General features: G+C 47.9%; 2 protein-coding genes across 4 annotated transcripts in view; one reads left to right on the forward strand and one right to left on the reverse strand.

The window, feature by feature from the left end:
* Positions 1–14,564, forward strand: part of Mrgn1 (Mahogunin ring finger 1) — a 30,665-nt gene extending 16,101 nt beyond the window's left edge. For 2 of the 3 annotated variants that reach the window (XM_065445574.1, XM_065445576.1), the window contains exons 11-15: positions 751–976; positions 3,630–3,713; positions 6,751–6,922; positions 9,670–10,007; positions 11,199–14,564. In XM_065445574.1, coding sequence (XP_065301646.1) covers positions 751–976; positions 3,630–3,713; positions 6,751–6,922; positions 9,670–10,007; positions 11,199–11,417 — 1,039 coding nt within the window. In that variant the 3' untranslated portion in view covers positions 11,418–14,564. The remainder of the gene's footprint in view (positions 1–750; positions 977–3,629; positions 3,714–6,750; positions 6,923–9,669; positions 10,008–11,198) is intronic. The other variant, XM_065445577.1, reaches the window with a different exon arrangement.
* A 934-nt stretch (positions 14,565–15,498) lies between these two features.
* LOC135912948 (COMM domain-containing protein 3) lies at positions 15,499–16,290 on the reverse strand. Its single transcript, XM_065445578.1, has one exon. It carries the CDS (start codon positions 16,137–16,139, stop codon positions 15,552–15,554), a length of 588 nt encoding a protein of 195 aa, XP_065301650.1. The 5' UTR covers positions 16,140–16,290; the 3' UTR covers positions 15,499–15,551.
* Between the last annotated feature and the right edge of the window lie 5,678 nt (positions 16,291–21,968).

A 21,968-nucleotide genomic window follows, 5' to 3' on the forward strand; every position in this document is an offset into this window, starting at 1 on the left:
ACAGTGCCTTTCAGCAGCCAAGTGGCCTGCTGAACAGTGCACAGTGTCATCGTGCAACATTTTTGGCACAAATTGAATAGCTTGGTTCCTTTTGATTTTCAAGCACTTTTGTTGAACGATCACGAAACATTAAATACCATAGGAAACTCAAAAGAATCTTGCATTTGTAACAAGGATCGTTAAATATGTCATCATGAAAAAAGAAACAATGAATTTTAAGTGTTTTAATACTTCATCACGAGAGGAACGGATCTGAAACCCGTTTGTCCATGGGCCAAGATGAAGAGACAAGAAGAGAAGATACGGAGCACATTTGTCTGCACAAACACAGTGAATGGATGTTACAGCAACTGTAGTTTTCCAATCAGTCCTGATGCCTTTAAAAAACACAAGCAGCACTTTTAGAGCAACTTGTACTTACATCAGTTCACACCAGGGTCCAAGAATTCAATGCACGACAGTGCACGTGACTGATTTGTGTATGTGCAGCCGGAGTCGTGCATGCTTAATCATGCTATCGTGCACGCCCCTCCCCCCTTTTCTTGCACACGTGAGAAGACGACATGACATGCATCAAGCCACTGAACATAGAAAGTAAAGAAAACAGAAGGTATTAGCTATTTAATGACGCAGTCAAGTCAGCTGTTCTTACTTGCGTAATGTGTAAATTCAGGTTGCACTTTGCTCAACAAATGCAGCAGAGGGTTTTATTTAAACGTGTGATTAACTGGGTGTAATTTTCTTTTCCAGGCGGCGTTCAGGCAGCACTTCGTCGTTGCAGACGGACAGCGCCGGAGCGGTGGCACCTCCAGAGGTGGTGGTGGCAGCAGTCGTTTCGTCGGACCCCGAGAAGGGGCGCGCTGTGTCTCCGCTTGGTCCGGACGTCCGCTGGCACCGGCGGAGTTCTTCCCGCGCAGCGCCGGAGCAAGTTCGTCTGCTCTCGGAGTCATCAGAGGGCTCCGCTAGTCGTCGAAAGGTGAGCTACGTTGCTGTCGGTGTCGCCTTGCTGTTTATGTGGTGTTTGTAACAGGCAGCACTTGCTCGCCCTTTGGGAGACGGGAGCTTTTTTCCAAAACGCAACAAATTCAATTTCTGTCGTAAGTGACGCATTAACAGGTTTTAAATTCATATGCTATTCTTTGGAAGTATATTGCTGAATGTTTTACAGCTTTTTAGATCTGAAAATATACACAAAAATAGCACTTGTGTTAGGGAACTATTTAGCAACGATGATTGGTTTTCGTCAAGCAACATAGCATCTTTGTTGCCGTCATTGTTCCTCAAAGACACCGCGTAATTAACATTGAAGTCCTCTGAATCGGAGCACACAAGAAGTTCTTGGGATTTTCGCATCCATAAAAACAAATGCCCATCTGCCATAGCTGAAAATGAGAGCTGCAAGCAACACCAACAGTTGACAAGCTTCGTCCTCTATCTGTAGTTGAAAAACAGGACCTGCCACAATATTTTTGTTTAGCCAACTACTGAGTAGATCACCCATTAAGTATGCAGTTGTTTCACGTTTATCAATTATCTCGAGCACAGTCAGGGGTGCACATTGGCAAGCAGACGAGCATACTCGGGCATGGGGCTTGCAGGGCTAAAGAAGTGAAGACGGCTGTCTCAACCAATCTCAGTGTTGCAAGTCGACACTTTTCGTTAAATCCTGCAATAGCGGTATGACGTTTTCTCACTAGGCAAGTTTTGAGTGCCGCTTACACTCCCCTCCACTTAGATTTTGTGCGCTGAGGAACTGCATCGAGCAGAGTAGACTTTGCGTTCGGTAAGCACGTCTTGCCAAGACAAGAGCGACACGCGTTCAGCTCAGCTGCAAAGTGACCAAAAAGACAAATATATGTGCTCTCATGCTCTGCATCAGTCGGCTTTGTAAGCGGAGCGAAGCAAGCGAGCTTCGTTCTGCTGCCGGCATGAGCGTCGTGTGTGCAAGCGCACTAACATTCCCACCAAGCGGTTGTGTGAAAGTTGCTAGCATGTGCCGGTCTGAGCAGAGCGGACCGTAGACATTCGGCTGAAACACTCCGTCGGCTGCGTCGTCGGCGAAACGGTGCTGCGATCGCCATACAAGTAGAACTTAAATGGCTCAACCCCCGCAGTTTTTTCTCGCTTTCCTTGTTTCTTTTTATTCGTGTGTGCATTCTCTCGTGTGAGCGAATGTATGCTCTCACTTCTCTTGATTCAGAACTGACTAGCTCTTTAAGCTTGTAGGTTTCTTGACCTAAGCAGGTTGCTGGTGTGGCACGCTTCACTGCTTTGGCACGTAATGCAGTGGAGGAAGTGTGTTGATGGCATTGATTTGGCATTGAGAGGGGAGAGTTGAACGGGTAGCTACGGCTATTGTGCTGTTGCATGGTTTGGGCTTGACTACGGACGTGTGATGAACAAAAGCCACAGTAAGTGTCAATCCATAGCAAACATTGTCCTCTTGTAATTACAGATTTGTATTCTCTTCCTAGCAATGAAAAGGAAAAAACAGTGCGTGGCCATTACGTATGCAACTGTTTGAATTGTCTTGCCACCCTGCTGTTCAAGGTCTTCCTCAGAATTCGCCCTTTGATCAGCAGCAGTGACTCGAAGTGCTGCAGCATTCTACAGCTAAACATGATGTCACGGATTTGGCTTCCAGCTGCTGCGGCTGCATTTCGATGGGTCCTAACTGCAAAAATACTCATGTATTTGGCTTTGGCTGTTAGTTAGAGAAGCCCAGGTGGTCTTAGAAATCCGGAGTCCTCGACTCCGGATTAACTGTGGGAGACTACGGCAGTAGGTCAATATACCTAGTTGGGCGAGTTGGTTGGGCATTACGAGTGTGTAAACATGCTTGACTAGACACGAACAAGAGCAAATATGAGACGCTTGTGTGCTTCGTGTCTCTCGTCTTTTCTCTCGTCTACATCTGTTAAGTGCGTTGACACAATCTCGCAATGCCCTATTGTAGCTTCTGAATAAAGACACTAAACAGGGAAATCAGATTAAACATCTTGGTAAATTCTCCTTGTACTGTACATCAAAAAAAGCCTCTCTTACCGTTAGAAGAAGCTTAAAAGCTAGAAAAGACTGTTTGATTACAGTGCACATTAAATCGACAGGGACCAACAGAGTAAGGGCACCACAAAGTGCTATGGTGCCGCAGTGCTTTGTGGTGTTTTTATTCTGTCAGTTCCTGCCAATTTGTTGTGCGCTGTGATCAAGTAGACATGCATAATCAACTAGCCCACCAGTTTGTCCTAGAAGAGACGCCAAGACAAAAATATTGGAGGACGCTTGAGCTTCACCTTCAAGAGTGGAATGCGGTAGCGTTATCGCACCGCAATGGCTGCAACGACTCAATACGTGAAAATACTTTTAAGTTTATGTTGTCACACTGATGTACATACCGGCACTGGTGTTTTGGTACGAAATTAAAAAGAAAATTAGAATGCCTTCATTTTTTTTATTTCTGGCAATCAACCTCTTACCTGAAAATTAGCAAAACATGAGTTATGAAAGAATACTTTATCGGTTTAAACTTACTTAGTGTATCTCTTTAGGGTCCTTCAAACGTGATAGCATATTGTAATGCGTAACTTGTTCATTTACTGCGCAGTAAAGAAATAAATTACCTGTTTCAGGAGAACCTCTTGTTGGGCAAGCTGGTCAGACAGGAGAGAAGACGAATTCAGGCACACAACGAACACAGGCGAACACAGTTGCGGGTGAGCTTGAAAGGCAGTGAAAGACTTGCTTTAAATATGGCTGTGAGGCTGTGTTCGTCTGCGTCCGTCAGTGTTCGTCTTTATCTCTTGTGCCCTGTGTGTTTTGTGCTCAAACCAGCCCCTCAGTAGCGTTACAAGAACTATAGACAACCTATGTGTTTGTGAACAGGCATACTACAGGCATCAAGAGCAGACGACTCTCCGTTGACACTTCTGTTTTTCCTTGCTGTTCACTGCTTTTAAAGAAGCTTTGCAAAGGGACTTTTGGAAACTTGGATGTGTCTGATAATCTTGCCTGCAGAGAAAGTGATCAGCAGTATTGTTTGTTAGAAATTATTTGAGCCCACATGCAATGTTCTGGCATCACAGCCACATCTTCGCAGCACTAACACCTTTGTAGCTTGTCTGTTAGACCTTTTCATTGGGTGGGAGAAAGATGTCTTGAAACTAGCTTGCTGTGAACCTTTCCTTCTTTCTGGCTTGTTTGAGCCAGTGTGATGCTGCTTGAATGAGTTGTAACAGCATGCTATGAAAGAATTTGGACATGCTTTAGCTCACTCTGTGATACAGTTGCGTGATGTCAGCTTATACAAGGTTGTCAGAGAACTACTCTGTAGACCTTGGCTGCACGAATACCGTATATGCTCTCGTAATTACTGCACTTTCCTTCCTAAAAAAACCGAAGCAAAGTTGGGGGTGCATTTATTATGCGGGGTAAATTTTATGGGAACTTTTAAGAAGCAGAAAAGTTGAAAGGTAAGATGGTAATGATTTGAAAAGTGCATTAGATAACTTGAACTTAGCCGTAAAAATACATGTATCCTATTTGCAAACTGTAGCAGCATTTTTGCTGCACTTCACTTCCCATTGGAACCACCAGGCCTGTTGTCCAGGACGCTGGCAACTTCATCCACATCGTAGACGCACAACAGCTCATCCTCACAGCTGCTTCAGGCTGTCTGCTGTTATTGCAAGCATCATGTTCAAGCGCTGCTTTTTGGCACTGTGCTACTTGTTGGCATCTCAAAGTTTATTGGTGTCTGATCAGTGTTTCTGTTTTGTGAGCAGATAAACTTCCTGTCCTGCAGCAGGTGTATAACTTGACTTAGCACCTATCGTGCACAGCGAAACGAATGACGGGCAGAAAAGCGAGTAACAGGCATGCGAATTCAACACTACGCTTGATTATGCCCACTATGCCGACAAACTGCCGGCCACCCCTTCCACACTTGGACTCTCCTGTGCGCCCTGTCCGGCAGCACATCGTACCCGCAAGCACGCTGTACTATTACGTCAGAGTATAGTCCGTAAACTGCGTAAAGTTACTGTTGCGGAGAACCAGTTTCGGCATTTTCCCTCTCACGTCTGTGAGGTGCCTTTGCGTCGGCACTGGTGACAAGCATGCGGTAAGAACAGTTCAAGCGTTATCGCGGTTGCTCTTTCCGTCGGGTTTCAAACGAGCGTGATAACACGCAGCCTGTTCTTACTGCGTGCTTGCTGCCAGTGTACTCTCATCAGGGTGTTGCCATCAGCTTCTTCGTCATCACACCCACCACCTCTACGGTGTGTTTCGACTAGCATGGATGCGCAGCCTACATAAGATAGCTGTAGAATTTCATGCTCGTGACCTTGGCATTTCTCAGGTGGCACGACGGGCATCGAGATTAGGTGCGCTTGCTTTTAAATGCGTTTGAGAGTAAAAGATTCTAGTCTCTCCAAAAAACTGCAGCATGGCCATTTGATCGCGGGACTGCACAGTAGCAAAGTTGAGGATGCATTTATTATGCGAGTGCGTTCATTACGCAAGAATATGTGATATGCGATGTGCATCGCCAGTCGTGCTCTTTGTGTGGTCGTGAACTATTCTAGCTGCATCGGTTCCCACTTGGTGAAAGGCAGTAGCATCTGTGGGTTTATTTTTGTTCCATTGTTGACAGCATGAATAGGAAAAGCTTCCATCTCGTTGCTTAGCACGGGAACTGAAGAATAACAGTGCTTGTGTGTGTCCAACTCTCTTCAACTCCCAACACTAAGCTTGTGCAAATATAAATTTTTTGCCTTGAAGTGAAGTTGGGAGTGAATGGTAATTAGTGTTGAAAATTTTCGAATCAATTAGTTTGAATAGGTATGGGATTTGCATAAAATCTTAGCGCAAGTGCCTAGTTGTTGACAAATCCCCCCAAAAGTTGGTTCTTGCAGAAAAAGGAAGCATGTTCATCTCCTGAGTCAAATTATTTTCAAAATGCCATCACTCGGATATTTTCATGCCAAAATGTAAGTTGAACATTTCTTACAGCTACAGCAGCACAGAAAATTTGTTTACAGGCTCTCGATCGGCATTGTGCTTCAGTCTACTTGAAATTTTGTGGTGGTTGAGTACCGCAGGAGCGTTTCGCGTTCACCTATCATGCATTGTGGCAGCGCTTTAGAGGTGCACTTTTGAGTGTGTGACACTGGAGTTGAGTATAAAAGTGAGGCTGTGCCAGTATCCCTATTCATCCCTTGTGGCAGCTGGCACTTTGAGGCACTGTGTAGCACTCCATCATGTTTGAGATCAACCTACATTATCTGGTTCTTTGCTCTTAGCAGTTAGTGCTGTGTAGATGCCATGTGACACTGTTCCGCCTTCGGCATCGCCCCAGGCTGTAATGTTTCATCACTGGTGCAGAACAATCTAATCACCATGCCATTGTTGTCACAGATATGCTTGCATCACATAATCGCTCCTCCTACGCAAACGTGTTAGCCCATCTGGTAACATACCATGCTTCGCAATACCTCGAACAATGCTGGATAACGAGCTACCCGCAAAATGCTTTTTATTGCATCAATTTTCACAGTACTGTGGAGGTGTGCGTCATCTTTTTTAAGATTTCACCCGATCTAGTGATGATTCACTGTTGCCATTTAAACTCCCTTTGACATTGCAAGGTCCTCCTCGAAAAAATCAAATAGAAAAATAATGGTCACTGAGTGTTCAAGTTAAAACAGTGTCTGCTTGCAAAGTCACGTGTGGTGAACGCAATCTGTGCTACAGGGTCGAGAGGCAGAAGCAGCGGAGACACGCTCGCTGCTCGAAGGAAACGGAGGCGGCGAGTCTCGGAGCCAGGCGGCGACTTCACCATCGGCGCACGGAAAGGTGTCTGCTTCGACACCGCACTCGCTGCACCTTTGCCAGGCCAGGCCAGACAAAGAGAACAAGGCTACGGGTGAGCTCAATTAGACTGTGGGATGCGACTTCGGGAAGCTTTGTATCTTTTGGCAGATTTCTTGCTGAAATCGCCATCACCATTCCGTGTAACGTCTACAGTCCGACAAAGGCCTCTCTCTGCGACCTCCAGTTACCCCGGTGTTGCGCCGGCTGACCCCATCCTCTGCCCGCGAATGTCCCCGACTGTGCTTGCCTTCCCTTGGCACCCAGTCTGTAACTCTAATAGGCAACTGGTCACCTGACCTATGCATTTTGTGCCCACCTCCATTTCTACCTGTTATACAGCTCGGACCACTTATAGCAAAGCTGCTTGTAGTGCAGGGCCAAATATAATGTGGTCTTTTCCGACTCCCGTTTGTCTTCCCATCAAACTCAGTGTATATGCACATTGCTTGTAGTGCAGCAGTGTGACGCAGGATATCGGTTATAATGGGGCTGTCAGAAAATCTTGCAGACAAGCGAGGCAGCGAGCGTGCTTCCTTAGTGAGGTGCGCCGGCCAGAGGGAGTGTGACGAAGGCGATGCAGAAGAGGAAGAGGAGACACGAAGCGAGCGAATAAACAAGGAAAAAAGAAAGAGAGAAAAGAAAGGTATAATTCGGCAGCAGCATGCTGGCTCGGCAGGCATTATTATGTGACCATCAGCAGTGTGGCGTGCCAGAGTCGTAACCGTGGTGAGATATGTGATAGTCAAAGCCCTTCTTCGTCTGCGACGTTCAAGTCCGTCTGCTATGCTATTTGCTTCTGCAGTGCGTGCGCACCCTGCCCTTGTTTTCTGTGAAGACCCTGTTGTGTAAGACCATGAACAACCAGGCCATGTAGTTACAGTGAAACCTCGTTAAACCGTAGTTGGCCGGAGTTCGGAAGTGCGTACTAAACGGTAGTACTGTTTAACTGAAATAGCATGAGATCGCCCACCTACCTGTTGAAAATTGAACACAGAACTCGGAGAGAGTGCGATGAAAGGGGAAAAAAACATGCAGTATTTATGCACTTCGCGCGACAAAAGTGTTATTTTCGTCTGATGCCATGGTGGCCTAGCACGACGACAGCGGCCTCAAACTTACTGAAGCTGCGCGCCAGCTTTTCAGCCAGCCCTCTCTTCTCGGCAAACACTCGCATGGCAGATTCCTCGTTGGCGTTACGTATTCTCCGTGCATGCGCACGGTAGTGCTGCAGAAGTCTCGGGGTGCCTTTTTCATTCCCGGGTGCTGTTCTCATCGCAACGATTGCATTCATGAGGCTGACGTAATGCGCAGCTTCTGCCACTGTCGGGCCTGAATCGCCTGTGCTGTCGCTTTCCGTGTTGTCCTCATCACTGTCTCTAGTCGACACTTTGGCAACAACAGAGGCAAAAATGGCGAAAAGTCTAACCTCGTAGCCAACATCACTTCGCGGTCGCAGCAGTGCTGCCGAGCAACTTCTTCGCATTCCAAATGCCACACACCGTAGTCAACAGCAGATTCCTGTCATGTGCTAGGGTCGATTTCATGTCACCTTCGATAGCACGGACGATGTCTAATTTTTCTTCTATGCTGAGCACCCGGCATCTTTTTTATCCGAGATTCGGCATGACACGAGTCCTCGCTTGCACGAAGCCACAATGCTCTCTGGCTCGGCGCCGAAATGATGTTAATGTTGATGTGGCTTCACGCGCAAACGCACAGGGTGCTTGGAGGCCGTTGTTCCGATCTCTGAGGCTCGTTGTTCTGCCGGGTCGCCCGATGGAAACGACGCACCGCCGTGTTTGCACGACGAAAAGTGGAAACACTACTTGTTGACCGATACATATGCAATAAGCTAATAAGGTTTATGCAGATACAAAACACATTATGTTCAATGGCCGCTGAGTCGGGGATTTGACTTTACTACTTTTAAAATGAAACTGTACTGTTTAAGCGGGTATGGTTTAACGAGCTTTTACTGTACATGTATCCAATCAAGCTATTGTTATATATATATAATTTTTTTTTTTTTGAATGGGGTACACTTTATCATCACACATGCTGATAAATTGCCTTTGTTCTCATTTAGAAACCCTGTTTGTCTGGCATATGTGCAGGCTTCGTAAATAGCAAAAGAGAATGAAATGTGCACTGAAATGACACATCTTGGTCGTACATGTGTTTTCACACCAATTTTTTCCGAACAAGACCGCACAGATAACACTGGCAGGGTGTGTATCCTCTTAACGGCAACAGTATTGCAAACAGTACTTGCACTGTAGAGTGCTTTGTGGGCTTGCACATACTATCTGTGATCTCGCCGCTTCTTACCGTTATAAGGCATTGTTATGCCACACAGTTGACGGTCACACAGTACTATTAAAATGCTCGGGAAGCTGTGCAGTATGTCATGCTATAAGAGCAGGGACCTCTGTCCTCGCGTGTTTGCAGCAGATGTGCAAGAATTTGCTTGTGTCGAATTTCATATAACAGAAAAGTTTAAATGTGCTGTGAAGGGAGTTCCAGGGAATAATTACTGTATATCAAGAGGGCATTGCTTTCCCAGATGTAGAGCACATATTACGGGGCACGGTTAGGGTGACATTAACTTCCTCTCATCACATTCCACCACTCGTAATGGGAGTTAAGGCGAAGGAGCAACAGCAGACAAAAGGAAAAATTGTTCGTGCTTTACCGTCAACAGGGGCAAAATGTCCAGGAACATTCTAATTAGACATTGTAAACACACGGGAGGCTGTGGCTGAATGGAGGGTCATGAATATTCGTGGGCTTGCCACGCAGACACTTCGCCAGGAGCAGAGGACTCTGACTACTACACCCCGGAAGACCCAGCCGTGCAGGAGGGAGGTCACTTTCTGGTCGACCAGGGGACCGACACCAGCTTAGACACACCGCTCGCAGAGACGCCCAGCGCCGAGAGCTCGTCGGGAACGGTGGTGCCGACGCCGTCGAGCGGCAGCAGCAGTGCCAAGAACTCGCCGGACGCCATGGCGCTGCGCCGGCGGCGAGCCTTCGACGACCGGTGCTCCCCGGTACACGAGGAGGAGCGCCCCATCGAGCTGGTGGAGGTCAAGAAGGCCACCACGCCGCTGGCACCCACGGGGACTACCACATTTGAGGCAAGTGCGGCCATTTATGTTATGTTGAATTCCAGTGGCGGAGTCGGAGCAGCCTCCAGGTCCGCGAGTGGAACACAACCTGCGCCGCCGGAGCAAGGCGGAAGCGGAAGTTCTATCACCGAGTTACCCAGGACACCTTGCGTGTTGTCATTTCATTCAGCTGTTTGCTCCCAGCACCGCCGCACCGGTCACTTGTCTCTTCAGCGCTGTTCACCTGTTGTTTTTTTTTAAGTGCGGAATGGATATCTCGCCAAGCGTGCAGCAGCTTTTGCTTCCTCGCGAGTCATGACCGGTGGCGCCTCCTAGCAGACAAACGTGGTAAAGGAAATACGTCACACAGAGTTCCGGTCTACTCCGGCGATTTTGGCGGAGCATCTTTTTCTGCTCCACGGACTGACTCCCGCTCTGAATCCCCTCCGACTCTCTCATTGGAACACCCTACTCCCGCCCTCACTCTGCCATTGGAACAAACTTGCTCCGAAATGAGCAGAAAAACTTGCTCCGACTCCGCCATTGGAATTCAACATTATATTACTGGATGTAGCGTTTGACAACTAGTAGCCTCCACACCCACCCCTGAGGCTGGAAGCTTGGAACTTCATTATAGATTCACAGTAAACCTGCATTTGAACCAGCCATGGTGGCCGAGTGGCTACAGCACCCTGCTGCTGTACGCTCTGCTACAGCACTCTGCTGAGAGGTTCGATACCTGCTCGCGGTAGTTGTAATCTGTGGAGGAGCAATGCCAAAACGCTCGTGTATTGAGCAGTGGCTGCGCGTTAAGGGAACCCCGTGTAGTAAAAAATCTAGAGCCCTCCACTACAGCATGTGTCATGGCCCCTCTACTTCCTTGGTAGGTTAAACCCGATGAATTAATCTGTTGGTCAGTGGAGTCGCACAGTCAATTCAGTCAAAAGAAGTAATGTGTCAAGTTGAAGTCATTCTGAATAGACAGCCAGTCAGCAAGTCAAAGTAATCCATCAACTAAAGTTGGTCGGTCACTCGGGCAAGCTAGTCACTCAAGTCTTCCAAATCAGCGAGTTAACGTGCACTTGAGTAAACATGATAAATCACGAATATCATCGCATAAAAGTAACACTGCAAAAATACTGAGACTCCTTTACTGGTACATGTTAAAAACGGCAACCTGCGAGTGCTTAACTCTAATCATTACTGTTGTTTATTTTGCAGGCACGCACCCAGACGACATCGCCCTCCCGTCCCTCCGCCAGCAGCAGCGTCGGCCACGCCGAGACTAGCATCTCTCTGCCGGGCACTCCCGCTAGCAACGCAAGCAATCGCAGCAGCGGCGACAGCTGCAGCAGTGGCTCGAGCACGCGCCTGCTGCTGTCTGGACGACACACTTCCTCTCAACCTCCAAGCAAAACCACAGGTGGCAGCGTGGACTGATGACAACTGCGCAGAAAGAAAAGAAAGAAGAAAAAAAAGAACAGAAGACAAACAAAAGTCAGAGAAAAACAAAAGAGAATGGAAAAGGAAAGAGAAGTTCCGAGTTCCGCCGAGGGCAAGCCAGATCTGCGGGTTCGCATTGCTGGAGGAAAAGGAGATGTGCCGTCATGTGCACGGGCTGCCGATTGCCAACACTTGCCTTGCCAAGAAGTACTTCAAGAAGTGCTTCTTGCCTTTGCCAAGAAGTACCAGTAGTTCTCACACAACTCATGAGGAGGCGGGCCGTATACCTTCGAGGTGCACCACTTGCGTTGCGCGCCACATAGTGCCAAGCCTACTGCAGGCTTAGTTCGTTAGGCTTGCACGCTAAGCCTCAGGAGAGAGAAAATTGCGGTCGTGAAATTCAGGCCATTGGAAGAGGAGTGCAAGGCTGGGCACCATGCTAATATGGGAGTTCTGTCTCTGTGAAGCATGCATAGGAAATGGGCTTGGCCCTGTGTTTTAGTGCATTCATTGTCACCTTTGGCTTTTAATTTTGATCGCAGCTGCCATCATCATCGCAGGCTATGGGAGGTGAAGGGAAGGGTCGGTGTGAGATGCAACTCTGCGCGAGTTCAGAATATTTCTCAGCGAAGTGGCTGGGGCAGAAGTGTAGCAAGGTGCTTTTGCATGCTTAATTGCCTTTGGCAATTAAGACATATCAATTGGGGCCATTACCTACTGTTGAGGTGGAATACGTGACTGGTGGCTGGTCTTGGTAAAATGTACATAGCTGGTCTTTCTACACGGCGTGCCTGGAAACGTGTAGCTAAATGATATTGTATTGTAGTAATGATACTTGGGCTCTGAGTTCACTCAGCATCCCAAGTGCTGGATATACAGTCAGCATTGTCAATCCTTTCTTTTTTCAAGAGCGCTGACGTGAAATGAAGTTATTTGGTTCACAAGTCTTCATATGCGACATAACGAGCAACTGCTTGTCGAGGAAGTTGGTGTCTTTACCTAAAAGAACAAAATATACTTGGCTCGTGCTCAAAGGTTAGTGGTAAATATCTGTAAGTGCAAGGCTGATATATGTAGCGAGGTGTTGACAGCGTAACCAGGAAATTCACTAAAAGTTGGGCTAGGGCTATGCACCGGTGTTTCACAGGGATACATTTTTCCACAGGTAGACTTATTTTGTGGATTCTCAGGTCTGATTGTGATTTGGTCCCCCAATTTCTGAGTTTGTCTGGTGCATTTTGTTTGCCTATTTTCTTTGTTTGCAGCAGCTGAAGTGGCGGACACTTGCTTGGGACAGTTAAACGTTCTCGCATATAACAGGATAAAAAGGCAGATTTTTGCATGCTTTTAGCTCGTCCTTACCTGTTGGATCATTGGATCCACACAACGCTGTTGTTCTAGATGTTGTGCTTCAATGTTTTATTACCCCAGTGGATTATATCCTCGCATAAAATTGACATGCATAGTCTGAATGTTGTGTCTCACGAGTTTGCATATGCTCTGCTTATTTTGACGCTGTCTTTTAGAAAGCTATCATTTTCATTGCAAACGGAATGTTATTTGGTTTCCTGATCTCTTGACCTTGTTCATACATGTTGAGATGAAAAACGTGCTAACTGGAGAAATGTTGACATCTGCATAATGCGAAGCATTCTGTGAATCGTTGCAGCACAGTGTGATGGGACACACCAAGCTGGTAGGGGCCAAGAGGCTCGAGGCGTGCATTGTCGTCTTTGTGGCTTCGCCAAGCTGACGTTTGCGTTCCTTGAATTCGACGCGAGTCAGCAGCGTTGCAGAGCGGGTCATTTTGGCAGGAAGTTTTGACATCCATACTCGGCACAGTCATTTTTTGTGTTCTCGATTGCGAATGTCGGCAGCAGGAAATCGTATCTAACAGGATCGTATCCGCGAGGTTCTACTGTAATGCGTTACACTATCGGGCTATGTTGCTAGGTTGGCCATCACGCCATCATTTATGCTAACTAGGTTGATGTCATGCTTATTCGGTTCTGACATGATCAAGTCGGTTTATTGTGCACTTTCCCACAAGGAGAGCCCTCCAGGCGCAACCGGCACATTCTTTTGGTCAGTGCCACTTCTTGAATCTCTTTTACGTTAACCTGAACATGACAGGGCACACTTCGCAGATGATAGAGCGCTTTTGTGGTGTTGCAACACTGGTGTCATGCAGCTAGTTCAGAATTCAGTCTCCACATATTTTGAAATCCAGCAGGTTGAGAGGCCATCTTCATCGTTGCATTAACCGTCTACCTTAGAGAGATGCTTAACACAACATTAATAAGTTGCAATATTTCAGTAGTATATGGCTTCATTGCCAGTTACAATTGAACTCTGTTATAACAAACAGGCTTATCCACTGAAAATAGTTATATATATATATATATATATATATCAGTGAAGAAGCCAGAACAGAATCCGCTTACTAAAAACAAAACTACGCATAGTAGGCAGATTTGGCCGGTGCCCTAAGGTGTCCCTAAAGAGTCGCGAAGCGTGGCGTGTTCAGCAGGCGCATTTGAGTAGACCAGCTTTAGCGTGCATCCCTCAACGATGGCCTGTACCAGTGCAACACATCCACTGCAAAAGAACATTCTGAAACATCATGCAAGGCAGCTCTACATTTGCAATGGATGCCTCGAGTTTAATATACACATTCAATGTTGCAGTTCGTTACGAAGGAGTGATTTTACATGAGCATTGCAAGTTTAGCATGTTCAACATTGAGCATGTAATTAGATTTATCCAGATTCATTATATTCAGGTTCAACTGTAGTCCTGTGTTTCTTGCAAGACTCGACCGACGACAGTGGGTCCCAGCACGCGGTGCTTACACCGTGCGACGACGCATGGCTGCCCATTTTTCTCGTCCAGTGTGCTGCTGTTTGTAGGTTGTGGCGTCTTTATTTGCCACTTTCTCACCGACTACGTCAATAGTTTATCAGTCGAGATAGACTTAAAAGTTGCTTTTAGTGTTCACTTGTCTCGTTGGAGTTTGCAAGATGTAAGCAGTAGGTCATACTGCACTTCTGGTCTACAAATAATTGCTCTGCAAAAGCAGGGGCTGTACAAATGCTTTTAAGTGTGCATACGGTGTGCCTCTAGAAGGCTCTTTTAGTTTTGTTTGTCTTTAATTGATCAGTGCTTCTAGCATTTGTTATCTCGGTGCACTTGCTGCACGGTGTGCTCTAAAGCTCCATCTGGCCTGTAATCGTTGGTCTTTTAGGTGTAAAAGGCTGAGCACTCTGGAACGATGCTGTAGAACTTCACCCAAAAAGTAAGCCAGCCTCTACGTTAGGCCAAGAGCATGTGGTTTCACAACAGTTTTGCGAGTGCCGCAACATAACGAGAACTCTCCGGAAGTATTTCGTTGCGTGTGCGTGCTGGTGCAACGTCTGCAGTTACTTTGGACCAACAGATTCCCGCAACGACACCGGAAAAATGCCAGGCTCTTAAAGTGTTTCTCGGACTGTGCTTAGACTTTTGTGTCCTTGCTGGAGCACTGTGCTGTGTTGCATTGTGGAAAAGTTGTACAGGATTAAAAAATTGAGTCGCCTGTGATGCGTTTCTTGGTGCAAGCTTTTGAAGTAATGAAAGCCCTTTGTAGCACATGCCGCCTTCTGCCGGAAGTCTTGGAAGTTCTAAAGAACAGACTGTTGGACTAGTTGTTACTGCATAACGTGAGGTAAAACGCATGTCCCAGCTGACATTGTTGTAAGAATTGGCGTATCGCAGCGCTAAATTGTCGCATGGAACTGTGCAGCCGTTCTTGTTGTCTCAAAGGCAGAAAACTTTGCATGGAAGATAAAACAGCTCCCTTCATGCAAGACGAGAAGAAAAAAAAAATATTTACATTAGGTACATAACTTGCACGCAGCGTTTAAGCATATGGAGCAGCTTCCCACATGTTTGACCGCCCTGGTCTTTTTTTTCTTTCTCTCTTTTACCGCCTTCATTGCAAGTAAACGTGCTATAATGATTACGGCGTTTGCAATGGGACGCAGAATAAACGGGTAATGGAGGCGACGTACTGAAAGGAACGTAACGACCCCCAAAAGTGTTGCAGTTCGCCAGACAATCTTTTATTTACAAAACGTAAACGGGCACGCAGCCTCAAGAACCGCCCCCCTGCGCCTTGTTTTCAACGCACTTCGCAGCGTCCCGCAGGCTGTGCAGCAGGTCCTGCATCTGCGCCATGTTGCACGCGAACGAGACTGGCTTCTCCGTGGAAGTCTTGAGCTCGATGTGGAACACCGGCTCGCCGATGCGCTCGAGGTGGTTGCTCTTGACCCGATAATCGACGCCCCAGTCGACGCCGGTGACGTGAGGTGGCCGCCGCCCGATGCGACTCAGCTCGACGCGCACCAACTGCTTGTTCGCCGCGTACTTGCGGACCAAGGTGTCCGCGCGGGCGCCGGTCATGCCGTACTCTTCGAGGCGGAGCGCGAGCTGAGAATCGTCCAGGTTGAAGCGCGAGCTCTCGAGCACCAACGCTATCAGTCCGGCGCAGCCATCTTTGAAGTCGTCGTCTGCTGTCGCCGACGCGTCGTCGTCGTCGTCGACGCCGCCCGCTCCCGGTTCGCCGTCGTTCGTGACCACGCTGAAGACTTTGTCGAGGAGTTTGGTGTAGTCTGCGTCACTCACTTTGCGCGGATCGGCGGCCTTGGCGATGCCGTTGACGAACGCTTCGGCGAGCTCCATTGCTTCGGATGGTCCGTCTCCGTGCGTCCGTCAAGACAGACGCACGTTTGGAGACGTGAGAATAACATGTCGGCAAAATTCACGGATTAGACGTCAGTATAGTGGCGCCCTAGTTTTAGGCGCGATTATTTAAAGGGCGTTTACGGATGGCGAGCCTGACTGTCGATAGACGTTCTTCTCGATTCTGGGATATAGGTACGATGTGCATATGCGCTGCTGCAGATAACTACTACAAGCGCTGTTGGCGTTTTTCACAGTGTCATGTTACTAGCAAATTAAATATGTGGCTAAACTTTCTCCAAAGGTGTGAGCGTGCCACCTGGACATTGCTTTTCCAATGAGCTGCGAAAAGCTAACTAAAAATAAGTGCTTTAATTTAAGAGGCTTTGTCAAAAAAACAAGGGGCAGGGGTAGAGATCAGATACTGTAATACCAGCGGCATAGTCTCTCTTTTTTTTTTTTTCTTCAGGTGTAGGAGTAGGGGAAGGGCGGCTGTTGTGGCACATATGTGTCGTGCCCATGGCCATGTGCCTAGCAGAGGCGCAGCGTCCGAAATTCCCTAAGGGCTGCCATTCTTATAGCCTACAGTTCTACAGAGTTGCAAATAGCGTAGCCAGGAGGGGCACATCCATAGAGTTCCTAAATAAATACCTAATATGAAACTCTATGGGCCCAACAGTTGGTCCAACTGAGGCCAAGCCCGGGCTTTAGGGGAAGGCCGAACTCGTGCAGTTCTCCGCACTAGTACTTCAAGTGTGTCCCTAGCTCGCATTCGCTGTCAATTGATGTGCGATCTCTTTGTCTTTGTTCCTTGTTCAGTTTACGTGCGATTCCGAGTTGTACTAATAATGTTTGTATTAGTTTGTGAATGCGCTTGCACGAAGCCTCGTGCATAACAAATGTGCCTCCGAAATGTCCGATCATGCAACATTTTACTTCTAACAGCAACTTACTATTTATGCTGTTTTCCCTGGTTTGTATAATTCTGTCTGGAGCCTGTGTATGCCATACGTAAACAACGTTAAAAAAAGGATGCAAAATTGTTCACCGAAATCTCGGAGGCAGCAGTCGTCGATTGCAAGCACAGAGGCTTCATCACTTCATCGGACGGCCTGCGCCTTGCTAGCACAAGTTCGTCAACGTGCAGCTGAAGCGGGGATTAATTAACGAGCGCGCGTACAATAGCTAGCGGTACAGTTCACAAGAGGCCAAAACTTGCTTTCGCAAGTTCGTTTCTTTTTTTTTTCCTTTGCCATCCAAACCTGCTGCCAACTGAGCCATATATTAATACATACGCGAGAGGCTTTGAGAGCAAAAAAAGACGCAATTCACCGGCGATTACCATACTCCCTAATGCGAAATTCGAGCGCAGCTCTACGTGTGTTTTTCATTTCGAGATATGTTGGCCGGAGCGTACAACCTGTATCGTTGGGCACCCTGTAAAAGGAGCGAAGTGTGGCTCGAGTGCCTCGCTAATATAAAAAAAGTGCCTGCTGGGATTTATCGCTCACGGCCAACGCCACCGACGCCGACGACACCGGCTTTTGTGCGACACGAGCTCCTTAACGCTATCGCGTTAATAGTGAGAGCCGGCGCGTGGGTGACGTGTGGGCGCGATTCACAGCAGCAGCCGCCACCGACAGACCTCCCGGGCGACGCGCGCTACTCTGGCGCCATCTGGTAGCCATCATCGCCACGCTACGCTTTTCTTCTCACGCTTTCTGCATACTCTCCTCCGCTTTCTCCCTCGTATAGTTCCGCTGCACCTTCCTCCTCCGCTTTCCCCCTCGCGTGTCTCTTCCCCCGTTGCGCTCCTCGTTCGCTTTCATCTTTCGCTGTGCTCGTGCGCTCGGTTCACTCAGCCAGCCTTTGCCATTTGCGCAATCGGTAACAATCTTTAATCGGTAACAAGAAGCTGCGATTGCCCTTGCGATCTCCTCAACCACTGCCACACTCGTATTCAGCGACTCGAAAACCGCGATCAGAAACTTTGCAAAAGGGCGGACGCACGCCGTCGCCCATAAAATTCTCAACTCCTCTCAGCCCCCCACTAGGCCCATTCAACTCGTACGGGTCCCCGCGCACGCGGGCCATCCAGGCAACGAAGCCGCCCATGACACCGCTCGAGCGTACGTCAACCGAGCAGGGCAAGCCGCCGAGCCAGGAAGCGCCCGTGACCGAGTGGTCACATACCACGAAATTTCACTCCACTACAGAGAGCAACGACTCCACTATCCTCCGCCTCACAAATCACTCACTAAATTAGAGCAGGTGACGTGGCGCCAGCTACAATCTCGCACTTTTCTCTCCCCCGCCCTTCTAGCACTAATGCACCCAGGGCTGTTCTCTCCAGAGTGTACCTTATGTGGAGCCCCAAGAGCTGATTTCCATCACATACTGTACATATGCTCTGAGTTCCAGCCGTCATCAGAATGGCAACTCACCGACCTCGAGCGATGGGAGGTCGCGGTGTCCAGCTCCGACCCAGCTGCCCAAAAGCAGCTGGTGGGCTGGGCTTCGGAAGTCGCCGGACGTCACCGACTGCTGGCCACTTCACGAGACTAAGGGCCAACCTAGGAATAGCTTAAGATACGGCTCAATATTTATTAAAGTTCATCACTACCACCACCACCGACGCTCGCCGCAGGAACGGACGCCTCTGCTATCTAAAAAGCGTTCCCTACAAATCATACAGAACAAAAGCGGGAGGCAGTTCTTCCCTCTCGATCTGCCAGAGTACGTGTCTGAGCTATGGGAGCTGGAGCACAACAGCGGCAACACTAAACCTTGCTATCACTTTCCGTGTTTCGTCTTCGGCTGAACCTACCATTTCCTTAAAGGGCCCCTCACCAGGCCCCATAACAGATTTTGGTTATACGCTGGAAGTTGAAAGTTATACGCTGGAAGTTGCCCTCTAGGGAGCGTTCTGCCGCAATTTTTTTTCAAATCGGCTCATTAATAGCCGAGATATAAATATTTAAATGTTGCGAACCCATGATTTCAGGAAGCGAGCTTCACAGCAAACATAGGTGCTCTCTCCACTTGCCCCTCTAGCTTCCGCAAGCAATACTCCTTCCCTGCGCTCTCCCATACCGGACCTCGAGGATCGCGTGGAGGCATACGTCACGGGAGGCATACGTCACTTCCGCTGGCGGCGTCGCGTGCGAGCTGTTGCGATTGTCTCGTTTCCAGCAGCACACGAGTTTGCGCGCTGTTCACGATGACACCTGACTAGCGGTATAAGCCTGTGCTACACGAATACCGATGCAGACACAAGCGGATCACAGAGCATGATACCGCGCTGGACCACGGTAGAAAATGACATAGTTTCGGTATCTGCGCGCGCGACTGCTCGACGTGGGAGCAAGCAGACGAAACAGAAGTACATATTTCTTGCTGCGGTGCGAAGTAAAACAAAAACACGCAGGCATTCAGTTTGTGCGTTTTATTATTTCTCTAAGCTTTAATTCGTCTATTCTAGCAACATGTTGCGCAAATAACAGATGTTGCTTCGAATAATTCTCGAAGTCACGTGTCACCACGAGCGACGTCACACTGCGGACTCGAGTACGTAGGCGCAGGCACACGAGTACGTCATCCTCCGGCTTGGAGCGCGGCGGCCGCGAGGAGAAGGAAAAACGGCGTTCGGTTTGAAGCTTCAAATCTTTCCGTGGTGCGTAGCGATTTAATACTGTGCAGACACGACCGTTATCGCTCAACGTATGCTCTGCGCTTGTCACAAGCTCAAAATGGCCACGCCTGGTGAGGAGCCCTTCAAGATGGCAGCCCAACAAACGCTCTGGCGCTGGCTACTCGATCGGAGCTGCCGAGGAGAATGGGTTTCTTTCGGGAATAAATGTACTTGCGAGGCAGCATAACGTTGCCGAACCCTTTCGGCGGGTATGTGACGCCGTTCTGCCAATTCTTCTTTCCTGAGGATCCGTCTCAGCGGCACATTTTATTTCGACAGCTATTACGTGGACACTCCAGGTGAATTTCCGCCGTGATCGTCGGCATTGCCGTGATCCGTATACACAGTCCGAGTGCGATAACATCGCGGTGGCACGCCGCAGGCTGTATGGGTCTCACCTTCACCGCCTCACCCGCGCAACGGGTTAGGGCGCTGTCTTCTCCCGCGTAAAGGAAGGGGATGTGCGCGCGCTAGGAAGGAGGGGGGGGGGGGGCGCCCGTTGAGCGTGATTCACCTCTTCTACTCCGGCCGACGCTGCGCACGGCGCGACTGAGCGCGGCCGCAAGCGCTCTATCTCGGAGAGACTTTTCGCGTGTCCGCTATTCCGGCAAACCGGGGCGGATTACCGGATGGTCGGCGGCGTAAACGTGAGCGGCCGGAGCGGTGCAGCCGCCTAGTGTTGTAGAGCTCAATCAGACAAACATAGAACTAACACTGCAGTAACCTACTTTATTCTGCTTCGCTGCTGGTGCAAATTCTCGGCAGTGGCGTAATCGTGTTCAAAATTACGCCGCTGTAGAAAACTTACACCCCAGCTAAGAAGAATATAGTAATTGGCCCTGTGTTTAGGTGGTTGAGCTTTGCACCACCAGTTGGCGCCACCAATCTGGCCGCTCACGTTTACGCCCCGGACCATCCGGTAATCCGCCCAAACCGCTCCGGTTTGCCCGAATAGCGGATACGCTAAAAGTCTCTAATTGCGGTGGGTGCAAAGTTTCGTCAACCAGAGACAGCTGATGGCTTCGTGATAGTTATTGTGCACGAAAGTGACGTTGGAATGTTCTCTCGGCTAGCTCGATCGGCTGCAAAATTAAAATGAAACATCTGTTTCTCGTCTGTCGAGTTCTATAGATGCAATACCATATTGTGTAGTAGTAGTAATACATGAAGACATATATACGCTTCCTTTTCTTTTTAGGCCACATACAGAATTTCATAAAATCGCCTCTGGCGATATTAAGACGCGGGCGCCGAGATACATTATGAAAGCGCCGAGATATATTGGCGGTCCAGCTAGTTGCTTGCATGCTTCATTACATCAAATGACGTTTTGTTAAAGAATAAGTGGAAATACAATGCATTACATTAAATAAACGCTGATTGATTGAGTGAGTGATTGACTTTTACAACCAGTTTTAAGGCGCATACCTCAAAACCAATGCATTGCCTTACTTAGGATTCGTTTCAAGTCGCTATGCATTGCAATCTCACCGCCTGTAATTCGTAAACTATAATATGTGCCGTAGATTTATTATCAAACACTTAATGACTGAACTTAATTAGTAAATTACGAGTTTTTCTTTCTTCGTGAAAGTAATGTCCGCCTCTTTGAGATCTACAAGCTTTAATGATATGCCTGAGATGTTAGCTTGGCTGATCGCCTGGCATGCTACGTCATGCTACAGGTGATTTTTAAGAAAATTTCCGTATGGGTTAAAAAAAGAGGTATATGTCGAGTTAAAACATCCAAACCCGATCAAGATGTGCACAGGACAGCAAACAAAATGCAGAGAAAAAATAAAATTAAATAAACTCGCATGCAAAACGTTTAGGCTAGGAAATCTGCATTATTAACTGTTAAAATTGACTGCGCCAATGTCTTCAAAGAGAAACGCATAAATATAGAGACAATGTTTTTTATGCATTTTATGCAACAATTATTTACTGCATAAAACATCGTGAAGGGGTAGGAGAAAGTTTTTATCCTTCATTACATCTTCAGTGTTTTTTCAAAGAATGTGCCGGCACGTTTTTGAGTAGTACAATAGACAAACTAGTTTTTTCCATAAACGTTTTACTTGCTAGTTCCATATCGCAAGTGCGTAATTTATTCATATCTGTATTTTCCGAGCCACGAT

The sequence above is a fragment of the Dermacentor albipictus genome, chromosome 8 (genome assembly GCF_038994185.2).
Source record: "Dermacentor albipictus isolate Rhodes 1998 colony chromosome 8, USDA_Dalb.pri_finalv2, whole genome shotgun sequence".
Lineage (NCBI taxonomy): Eukaryota > Metazoa > Arthropoda > Arachnida > Ixodida > Ixodidae > Dermacentor > Dermacentor albipictus.